The 12,432-nt window shown below is 37.8% G+C and overlaps 1 protein-coding gene across 1 annotated transcript; it reads right to left on the minus strand.

Moving 5' to 3' along the window:
* Positions 1 to 1,628: 1,628 nt before the first annotated feature.
* LOC117329331 (anhydro-N-acetylmuramic acid kinase-like) lies at positions 1,629 to 7,199 on the minus strand. The gene is made up of 2 exons (XM_033887243.1): positions 5,557 to 7,199; positions 1,629 to 2,963 (listed from the first exon to the last, which is right to left on the minus strand). The coding sequence occupies exons 1-2, from the start codon at positions 6,289 to 6,291 to the stop codon at positions 2,532 to 2,534; spliced, it is 1,167 nt and encodes a 388-aa protein (XP_033743134.1). The 5' UTR covers positions 6,292 to 7,199; the 3' UTR covers positions 1,629 to 2,531.
* Between the last annotated feature and the right edge of the window lie 5,233 nt (positions 7,200 to 12,432).

Consider the following 12,432-nt stretch of genomic DNA (forward strand, 5'->3'; position numbering starts at 1 on the left):
CGAAATCCTTTCCCCAATTGTTTGGAATTATTTATGTGTGTAACTTCCCTTTTTGAATTCCATTTCTGGAATAGATCATGTAAGCAATATATTTTAATTACTGGTGATATTAATTAATATTTCTCTTTGATTTGATCCAGATTTCAAACCATCGTCAGAGACCCACGGTTGATCACACTACGCTACACTTCACTTCTCACGTGTAGTGTAGCGTAGTGCAATCAACCGTGGGTCTCCGACGGTGCTTTCAAACGTGCATATCAACTGGTATTGGTTTTGGTCAAATAGGTGAATTTTCCGACAAGCTGTTGTAAAAAATTTTACTCTCTACTATTTTGGGAAATAAAAGAATCGTTTATAAACCTATTCATATCTGTTTTCTGAAACTGTATCGTACTAGCAGTACATGTATATGTAGTATGTTTATTATGCCAAAGCATCGATTTTATGCCAACGTCCAGAATTGATCTCGACATACGATATTTCACAGCTGTGGAAGAAGGAAATATCTCGGGACCCATTGACGTGTGTTTAAACCGCCTTTCTGATAGACATCAGCAACTTTATATTCTAAATTATTAGTGTACATAAATATCACACATCAAACGCGTTACTTTCAGCAGCTGAACTTTCTACAAATATACATCTTTTTGCGCATTTTCTCCTACATGTGCGGTGTAATGGAAATTGACATCAACTTAGAGTGGCAAAAAAAAAAAAAAATCGTTGTAAAGAAAATATTTTATTTATTTTAAATGCAAGAAATTAAGATGATGATTTTTAACATTTCGACGATGAAACATTGAATTTTAATTATGGTGTCGGTTAATTTCAACATTATATGTAAATGAAGGGTCATACATAAGTGACAAACACATTATAAGCCTTAAATTGATGTTTTAAGAGACCTTGGTAATTTACAGATCAATATTTTACTTACCTTCTGTATTTTCGAATATTGTTTAAAACGTTATTTGTGCGCAATAATTTTGTTACTTTGTTTCTGATAATATAATTAACCATGAAACTTCGTAAAATGTCACCGGTCGTCTTTGTAAGTCATAAACGGCATGCAATGAAATCTATCCGAACTTCGTAAAATGTCACCGGTCGTCTTTGTGAGTCAAAACAGCATGCAATGAAATCTATCCGAACTTCGTAAAACGTCACCCGTCGACTTTGTGAGTAAAAACGGCATGCAATGAAATCTATCTCAACTTCGTAAAACGTCACCCGTCGACTTTGCGAGTCAAAAACGGCATGCAATGAAATCTATCCAAACTTTTGCGCTCGTTTTGCGAGATAATTACATTGTATTTTCATTTCATACAATAACCTATGAACAAATTGCCTTGAAACTATTGACTGAATACAGACGACACAGTTGAGAACCAATATCGCAGAACTTTAAACACCGTAAATTCATGCGATTACGACTGATTGAGTGTCCCAATGATCTCTGTACACCATACCTTTGCCTAGTGAACTTTCATGAACTGTTTATGACGGGATAGGTAGCGCCGATCTATAGCATTTAAACCCGTTTACATTTAGATAAAGTAAAATCAAAAGAGTCGCATGGGGCCTGTATCGTCCACCAGTTTCAGTATAAATGATAGTTACAAGTATGGGAATTTGGAACTAATTTTATTTTCAAATGACACAAAAACATAACAGTAGAACATGTCTAGAAGGAATAAATTTGTTAAGGTTTCCAACACATTTGCTTCAGTTGTCGTGGACTAATTAAGTTAGACTATTTATTAGGGTAGCCATTCATCCAACAAAGCTATACGCTGTTATTGCTTCATGGCGAATCATTCATCAGAAGAAATTGATACGTTTTGATTAATTCAGAACACAATAATCTTTCAATGAGTCGAAGTCACTACATACATACCAATACATCTCTCTAGGCCACGTGGTAATAGCAAAACTTTTTGACGTTGAAGGTCGAATGATGTCACGACAAAGAACAAAAGCATCGTCACTAAGTCATGGGTTCTAAAATCATTGATACTTTGTACTAGGCAAATTAAAAACTAGTCAAGCACCTTTTCAACGTGATCTAAAATTATACATTCAGTGCTTATCATGTACACCACTACTGATCAGTGTTATAACATGCTATGTAGATTGACACTCAAACACTAGGGTCTCACATACACTGTGTGTATATGAGCAGGCAGCTAGTCTACCTTTCAAAATTTATAATATATTTTATTACACTTTCTATATTTTTTCTCTATTCGTTGATACATGTTTTATGCTGATTTAATTCCGCTTGACTGACGTTTATGCCGAAATGTACACATATATCAATGATGGATTTCTCATAACACGAAATCCTTTGTTTTACATTTAAATATCCTAGCAATTAATGCATTCAGAATAAATCAGAATTTCACAGTAAACATGTATACATCAGACCCAAATACAGTATATAGACACCGCCTAAAATAGCATTTAGTTCTTTGTGATACAATACATTTACAAAGAGAAGAGCATCATAAATGACTATCATACAAAAATTATCCCACGCTCATATTATGTACTGAAGACCTCTTAAACTCAAAATAACATTGCTTAAACTTTGCTGGAACGCCATCAGATGACAGCGGTCTATGAATACTTCCGGAAACCGAATCACATCTACTTCCGGTTATACAACTCATCACATTTTCTTCGCCGAGAATACAACGTAGACCAAGAAATGCAAAAATCAATGCCTCTTTAAAACAAACAGTCTCGTCATCTACTTTCTCTAATTCCATTCTAGTTCCGCGTAAGGCTTTTTTTAACTGATCCATCAGGAACTTGTTGAATGCTCCCCCACCTGTGACTAGGATAGGCACGACATCGGACGAGAGTTGGGAGGAGTTTACTACGCATGCGTCCTTCAATCTCATAACGACGTGCTCAACAAACGTTCTCATGAGGTCAGGAATGGAATGCACACGTTGCTGAAAAATACAAATGAACACAAAAATCCACATGTTTCTTACATTTCTAGAGAGAAATTAAAAAAATGGCACAGTTGCCTGTCTAAACAAAAAATAAACGCGACGTAGAAATAGCTTCAACAGAGAAACCCGACAAGGGAAGGGTGTTTTCAACAACTGGTAACCGGCGTGTGGATAGACAACAAACATAACAGTAAATATAGATAAGTTTTTGACATTCCTGATCATAGACATACATGTCACCATACATAAATACAAATGAATCCCCCAACTGTAGGCCTACAACTGAAACTGTCACAAGTAAACAGATCGGTGTTTTATGGATCCACAATCAGTGGGGGAACATTGCCATATGACAACACAAAGTCGATTTCAAAGCCACCTCGTGTGATTTACTCCGAGTCGGACAGTGATGAGTGAGTGACGTCACCCCACGTGAAATGGATGAATGAAAATGTGTGCATATTTCTCGCGGTTTTTTTGACATGTGCACTTGTTTACAAACAGACGGAGATCGCCGATGGGAAAACACATAAAGAAAAGAGGCGGGAGAAAAATAATCATTCCCTACCTTGAGGGTGCAACAAAGAAATCTCAACCTTCGGGGGAGATTCTTGAATGTCCAAACCCTCGGCAAGCCTCGGGTTGGACATTCAAGAATCTCCCCCTCAGGTTGAGATTTCTCTGTCACACCCTCAAGGTAGGGAAAGATTCTATTAGTCACCATACATTATGTCTATCAACTCATTTTATAATACAACTCCGAGTATAATATTCAAGCATCTCGTGGTCATATTTGTAATGTGAGTCACGTGATTAAGTCCCGCCGGAAACTATTTCAGCATGAGGATACACTTTATTTATCTTACAACAATTGCGATAAAAGTTATAATAACTTATATTAATCACTCTTGTTGGCACGGATGGAAGCACGCGATGGGTCTTACTGAGGGAGGAGGAAACCGGAGTACCCGAGGGGAAACCCACGTGGTCGGGCAGGTGACCCATACCTTTTCACATCCGATCGGGGAATCGGACTCATGCCGCCTAGGTTAAAGGCGAGTGTGTTACCACTGTGCCACCCAAGTCATTGGAATAAAATGTGTACAATATTGATTTATTCAAACGAATTCATTTCGAGATATTTAGGTTACTAGGGTCTCAGCTTTGGATACTCATAAAGTTTTAGGTTACTATAGGTTCTCGGCATTGGGAATTGTTTGGTTTAATATATTGTTTAACGTCCTATTAACAGCCAGTGTCATTTAATGCCATGCCAAGTTTTGGAGGTGGAGGAAAGCCAGAGTACCCGGAGAAACACCACCGGCCTACGGTCAGTACCTGGCAACTGCCCCACGTGGGTTTCGAACCAGCGACCCAGAGGTGGAGGGCTGGTGATAAAGTGTCGGGACACCCTTAATAACTCGGCCACCGCGGCCTCCGGCATTGTTGAAACGAAAAGTTTTAGGTTACTATAGGTTCTTGGCATTGGGGAATCGAACAGCTTTAGGCTACCAGGTTATCGGCATTGGAGAATCGAAAAGCTTTAAGTTCCTAACTTCCTAAGCTCTTGGCATTGGGGAATTGAAAAGCTTTCTCGGCATTGGAGAATGGAAAAGCTTTGAGTTCCTAGGCTCTCGGCATTGGAGAATTGAACAGCTTTCGCGGCATTGGAGAATGGAAAAGCTTCAGGTTACTTATTTCTCGGAATTGGAGAATCGAAAGGATTGGAGTTCCTAGACTCTCGGCATTGGAGAATTGAAAATCTTTGAGTTCCTAGCTTCTGCACATCGGAGAATCGAAACAGAGTTAGGTTAATACTAGGTTAATCGAAAAGTTATAACTGGGGGCTTAGGTCAAAATATATATCTTAACAAAATATAGTATTTTGTCAATCATTCAAACCTTTCCAAAGCCTACTAATAGTAAAAGTCAAGACAACTAATACACCGTAGAATTCTCACCAATCAATGGGTCTTTAAAATGTCATATTCAAACATCTATATTTATATGTATTTGGGGGCTGTAACGTTGACAGAGATGAGGTTACCTGTTAAATCCCTAACCTGTTAAATCCCTAACACTGAACCGGGTCATTCACTTTCCTCCTATATTTTATAGTTCTTCACACCAGGAGTCTTGATATCACTACCGGAAGTTAGTCGGTTTTTAACAAACTACGGAGCCCTTCATCACAGCATATGATACTGGTCAGTAGTATATAAACTTGACTGTCAGATCTCGCGGAACAAAGGTACCACATTCGACATCCTAACGAATGAACTTAATAAATCATTTAAATTTCAATGTCAAGATAAAAAACCAATGTTATGTCAATTTATTTTCTTTGTTCTACACTGCTATCATGCAGTGTCCGCCAACTGAACAGTGTATGAATTGTTATACATGTTTGTACTGATGAGCTGTAAAGATCAAGGTCAATAAACAAATTGAAATTGAAATCGACTGTATATGACACGATATTTCTGCCTTCAAAAGGCAGGTACACTGTACATAGTATGGAAGGTACACTGTACATAGTAAAAACCTTTATAGATTAAGAAAATTATATTTAACACCTGGTCATACATACGTCTAGAATAGGTTCTATGTGTTCCTCTATCCACTCCGCCCCCAGTGACTTTGGGGGTTCCTTGGTGTAGAACGCCAATGTCTCCAGCTGATCCAGCACCTCCGGAATTACAGTTCCTTTAGCAGCGATATTTCCGTCCGTGTCCTGATTAAGGGACGGGTCCGTTGTTCTAGCAAGTTTGTTAAGAACCGAGTTACAAGGACAAATGTCATACCCTCTTTGACCCTTTAGACCTATATTGGCGATACCTCCGAGATTGATGCAGATATCGTTCGCACTAAACAGAAATTTCTCCCCGTTAGGAACCAAAGGCGCCCCTTGGCCACCAAGAGCAACGTCCTTGTTCCGGAAGTTGCACACATATGGACTATTGAGGTAAGAGGCTGTCGTCTCCCCATCTCCCAGCTGGAAAGTGTACCCTAGGTGGGGTTGGTGGAATACGGTATGACCATGGGATGCTACGAAATCCACTTGTTTGTCTTTCAAAAACTCTTTGACGGTAGTGCCGACATAGTGCCCGTATTCCACGTGGAGCTTGATAAGCTCCTCTCCGGACAGTTTAGCGGCATGTCGGAGACGCTCGGTAAGTTCCGGACTGTAGGGTACAGTGATAGCTTCCAGGATGTGGTATCCCCATATGTCTGTCTCTATATCCCCCGTGAACTCCACATGACATAAATCTAGTCCATCCAGGGATGACCCCGACATGCACCCTAGTCCTGTAAATGACGTCATTATGGCGTTATATGCACGCACGTGTATTTAATCAGAAAATGAAAAAAAAAAAAAAAAAAAACCCGAAAACACCGTGATCGTGATGACTTGATGATCCAGCCCAATTACAGTCGACTAGAGAAATGTCGATAAACACATATATGCCAATCACATCAGGATATTCACGTGACGTTGCCAAGGTTAGGTCAAACCGATTCTGGCGCGTAAACAGGAGACTCAGTTTGGGATTTTCAATCGATATGCAGTGTTAATAGTGACGTTTGTATCCAACTAAAGCATTTCTGGCTGTACATCTGATCAGTTGCCAATCAATGAACTGACAGATCACGTGAGCCCTGATCCGGTATGTTTATCACATTCACCTTGCCGGTCACTGGTGTACGGATAGACTTGAATTAAAACTTGTCCACGTAACCGATATATAATGGACCGGGGTCGCGATCGGCCGACGGCCTCTTAACACGGGTACATTGACGTCGGGGAGAGTTAACTCACATGTAAATAACACAGTAATAATCCACCATGATATCGTGTTACTTCAAAGAAAGTGCCATTGGAGCTAGATGGATCCAAGGATTACTGATGTACTCCGAATACAAACAGCAGCAAGGTAGAGGGTAATACCTGCAGTTATATGGTGCACGAACGTGGTGCACTAAAATACCAGGTATGCATGGTAACAACGTGTCTGTTGTCTGAAGTACGAGGAAGGTGTCAGGCAGACTTACAATCAAACGTTCCACATCCTGCTACATGTAGGTATGGCCTGCTCATCAACATGTTCCTCGCTTATCTACTATCCGTTCAAGGTTGATAAAACACAAGCTGTGATAACCTCGCGTGGGCACTAGAGGCCCTGGCTATCGGCGCGGTGACAGATTTATATCGGCTGTACTCTATACATGTATACACATGTGTTTAATACAGTGTTGAATTATTAAAACGAGTGTTGTTTTTTTTAAATCACTAAGGTGCACTGACGGGAAAAGTACATAAATATTACAGAGCCGTGTCATAAAATATACCGATTAGTAAATAATTGCGTCATCCTATTAGCCTTACGGTAACAGGAACTGTTAGTTTACCAGTGTAACATGATTTTTTTTAACAAAACTGGTGATAACGTGCAGCCTAGCCCGAGTTTCCTCTGGCCCTGACACCATGTCAGGAAACTCGGCTATTTTTTTTATTGTGTCCGATCACGATTTCCATTGTGTGCTGATGGGGTGTCTTCCCACTCAGCCAACATATCCTATTTTAACATTGGGGGTAGGAACAATAGAGAACAATAGGCACTAATTACAGGTAAGTTATAGCCTGTTTTGGAGAAGTAATTGATTCTCAGGTTACCTGTGTTACCTGTATTACCTGTGCTACATGCTGTTAACAGTTTGTAGATAATGTATACTAAATATACATATATAATTCATTTTTTTTATATCTTTTATTGTTACAAATTTCACTTTATGAAATTGAATGTTAATGTTCAGGAAACACAAGTATATGATCAAGGGTATATAATTGTCATTATCCTGGATTTAATACTCCAAGTGGATAAGATGTGAAGCTGCATCACATCCATCGTGTTGTTTCGTAGTCTCATCTTGAGAGTCTGCAGAGCCAATTTAAGAAGACGCCTCATTAAGAAATACTATTGGCAAAAGCCTTCAATGTTCAAATTAATACAGTTATTAAGTGTACAAAATATCAAAGAATTAAGTCGCTTAGGCAAATTTATATTTGAAGCAAACAAAATCCGATCTTTATATCTGTAATCCGTACTCCACTTTGTATTTGTAGTGTAGCATTGCTGTTCTATGCCATTATCATGTATTGTTTTGTCTATAATATGTACTTATGGGCCGTATGGCCTACAGTCAATAAAGAAATTGAAATTGAATGTATATTTTTAAAGGTATTCTTAAACATTTTCTTCACTTTTATTGTTAGTCACCTACAATGCTTCATCTTTTTGATACTTATGTCGGCAGCATTGTTTTTTATGCCTGCGAAATTTGGGGAAGCCTTAAAGCAGTAGAAATAGAAAAAATTCATCTGGAATTTTGTAAACATCTACTTGGGGTTAAGAAATCTACTTGAAACGCGATGGTATACATTGAACTTGGTCGTCAACCTCTCTTAAATACCCAACTTTTTAGAATGATTAAATATTGGTTTAAATTATTAAAATCCGATAATTGTATCCTAAACGAGGCGTATGATTTCCTTTACAGTGAAACTTTAAAGGATCATCCAAAGCATAAATGGCTAGTTTATCTAAAACAGAAGTTATTTGAGCTTGGCTTTGGATATGTCTGGATTCGTCAGTCTCATATGGATGTCAATCTTTTACCTTTAATTAAACAGAGGATTATGGATCAGGCTAATCAATCCTTGTTCAATTCAATCAATATGTCGAACAAATGCGATCTTTATAAGCACATGGTTGACAAGGTAATGTTACAATCTTATTTAACTAAATCTCTTCCAAAACAGCGAAGAATTATGATAACCAAATTACGACTCACATCACACAATTTAGCAATCGAATCCGGAAGATACAGGAATATTGATAGACGTTTTAGATATTGTTTAAACTGTAATGTTTTAGATGTTGAAGATGAATATCATTTTCTTCTTGTATGCCAGTGCTACGTTGATATCAGGAAAAAATATATCAAAAAGTATTTCTGGGATAAACCTTCAGTTTTGAAGGTTATTGAATTATTAAAATCAAACAATCTAAAGGAATTAAACTTGTTAGGTAAATTTATTATTGAAGCTTTCAAGCGTAGAATTGTTTAACTTAATCCGTCAATTTGTATTTTATTTCACATAGACACGGCTTTCTGACCGATCAGTAATATTTAATGTTCCCGTTCCGGACAGACCACTATTTATGGAATCTTAACAATAAAAATGTATGGTTTAGTTGTTTATGATTCTGTTATTACATGGTTCTATACCTTATGTTCTGATTATGTAGATGTATTACAGAAAATATTGAATGTAATTTTTGTACGGATAATAACTCTAAGTAACATTCGTCTACACATTTGACTTAACTAATTTTTGTCATATTTTGCGTTCTTGTAAGTCATATTAGTATAGTTACTGCATGCCATATTTTGTATTATCGATGTTACAAATGAATTCTGTATATACTGATAGGCTGTATGGCCTAAAGTGAATAAAAAAAAAATTGAAAAAATTGAAATCGAGTCCCATGTATACGTATACTGAAACAGACTATACCTACATTTTCCACAGGTAAACGCAGGTAATGTTTATATAGCAAAAACAACATGTTGGCTGAGTGGGAATGAACCGCTGATGGAGGCGTCGACATGGGGGCCATGCGGAATCGGGTATTATTTTGGTGTGCGCATGTGGAGGACCAACTATGATCTGTTGTCCACATAACGACACTTGGAATCCACGACACCTGGAATTGTCTTTCCTTTTAGTGTTTTCCCCTTGTTAACTTCTGTAAGGTTAAGACACTAGCTGCCATATGACCATGGATGTTGCGCTAGTTAAACACCCGTACAACACAGTACTACGTACAGAACCTGACTACAATAGCATGTGATGTTGAGTAAATTCACAATAAAATATACCCCATTCAATAAACAGTGACATAATTCATTTTTGTTTGGATCATTATTATGATATATTAAACACCAGTTTGATCATTGGTCACAATAGTAACATGTTGTTAAAATATGGTGGTCTTATTACGTAGCCAAGCAACACTATCGTAATGTACGGACGTTGGTGTTAATTACAACAATTATCTATGTTTGATGTAAATGCTAATTGGTTACTGTTACTTACCGCCGACATACAGCCACATAACACGTAGAAGTATGTTTTGGCTTAGCCTCTATCGAAGAAATATAATAAAACATGAATAAATAAAATGAAACAGAATGAAGAAATGATCCTGTCAGTTTGGAGAATCGTGAACGCCTATGTCTGAAAATGGTGACACTGTTAATGACTTTCCGTGATTAAATGAAGAACATTGGATTCACATAAAGACGCCGTAGTATTTAAGTATGGTGGCTCGTCAAATCTCGCTCTCTCGACCATAGGTTGAAAACACGAGAATGCGAAAACGCGACGGTGAAAACGCGAGATTAATCTCGCACTCTCGCCGTCACGTTTTTACTTAAGGTCGAAAACGCGAGAACGCAAGATTAGGCTTTAACAGTCGCTTTAGGTTTGACAGCTGGTTGGGTTTTTTCCATGCGTTCGAACGAAAGGTAAACACAAAAGCAATGATGTTTGGAATAATTTGGCTCGAGACAGAAAGACCGAAGTGGTACTCTTTTTGTCTTCTTTCCCTCGCCATGCTTTGCTCATCATAACCTTAACAATCATGAACATCCACTGTCAGAAATATCACCGACTCCCCCCCCTCGTTTAACTTCAAGCGTCAAAACCGAATGTCCAAATACACCAAGGAATACCGTCGTGTGGCCCTAATTCTAACTCAAAATCTATAAAACGTCATGAACAAAATATGAGAAGATGGGAATATTTTCACATAGACCACCGACAAATTTCAACACCAGCTGATCCCAAGGGAAGTCTTCCACTGATCGACGATAACTTTGTGTAAATCCTTGTTAAACGTAATAAGTACGTGTTCTCAAAATGAAAATCGGGACTGTGACAAAGGAAAAGCCAATGACGACCAGAAAACGTTCCCGTGGTCCTTATCAACATAAATCTTTCGAAAACTTTTGTTGTATTGTTTCAGTCAACACGTAAGAACAAAGCCCATGGATGTCGAATTAATTGCGACATATAAACTCCGTAGATTGGGGAAGTGTGGGGATATAAGTACATGTATCGGGAAATGGAAAATGCATAATGGTGAAATTGAAAACAGGGTTATAGTGATAAGCTGCCACTGTCGGTAATAGGGAGAGTCTGAAGCGTCCCCGATTTCAAGTTCCTGAATATATGTTAAAGAATATGGTCAATATGTCTTGCCATAAAGGACTTGATTACCATCTAAAATGTCCACGGGATGATAGCATTATTGGATTTAAAGGGAAAATCTGTTCTGTTTTCACATTCATTTCTTTGAAAAATGTTAAATTAAGGAATTTCCATTGGACCTACAGACAACTTTTAACAGTTATCCCCCAATAGTTAAGCAATGACTATGCAAATTTAAGATGAAAAAAAAAATACATTGCCACGTTGCCTAGAGCAACAATTAACGTCTTTATGCTCAAGTTTACCAGTAGTTCACGAACAAATTTTCCCAGCCAAATTTCAATAACAAAAGCTTTCCTAGATATCAGAATGGGCTATGATAGTAAACGGATTTGAAAAGTAAAAATGTTCTTACGGAAGAGGCGCGAGATTTCAAATTTGAAATCAACATTACACTTTTGGAGTATAAAGGCTTGATGCACTGTATGACTAAATATGGATAAAGGTTTGGTTGAGTAACCTCTCGAGTCAGCAATGAAGGTAGTCTGTATACTTGACATTTTAATGATGGTAATCTAACAAATATAAAGTACCGAAGCATGATCAGCTATACTTCGCCTTTAGTAAAACACTTTGATGTGTATTTAAGATTATCTTGGTTATCAATCGAGCCTTTTCGTGCACGTGCAAATAAATAAGGAATAGCGTTATTGGCTACAGACCGTCGATTGTGGTTTTAACATCGTTATCAAGAAATAGAGAATCTTTTTTTTTTTTTGCGTTTCTTTTCTACGATGTATTTTAAGATGCTAGTTCTTTGTAAGGTGATGACGTAAAGGATTTGGCAGACGACGGAAGTGAACCCATTGCTGACTGTTGCCGTTCTATATATACAGTCTCTGGCTTCGTCTTATGTGGTACCAAGTCTTCTGATCCCGCTGAACTATAGTTAAATGGAGACGTTGAACAGTACAAAGTGTTCTTAATTAAATCCTCTCAATCCAGTTATCTCAGCGTTTACTTGTAATTGAGAGGAAAAAAAATACTTGGGAGCAATGTATTTAGAGTAATTAAAGAAAGAGTATATCGAAGAACGGCGGTATATTTGCTTCAGCGGACCAGTGGATTAGGGTATTGCTGATAAATTATTATCACCTTCCACTTGTTTACACTTACACAGGTACCAAG

The sequence above is a fragment of the Pecten maximus genome, chromosome 6 (genome assembly GCF_902652985.1).
Source record: "Pecten maximus chromosome 6, xPecMax1.1, whole genome shotgun sequence".
NCBI classification, from domain to species: Eukaryota; Metazoa; Mollusca; class Bivalvia; order Pectinida; family Pectinidae; genus Pecten; species Pecten maximus.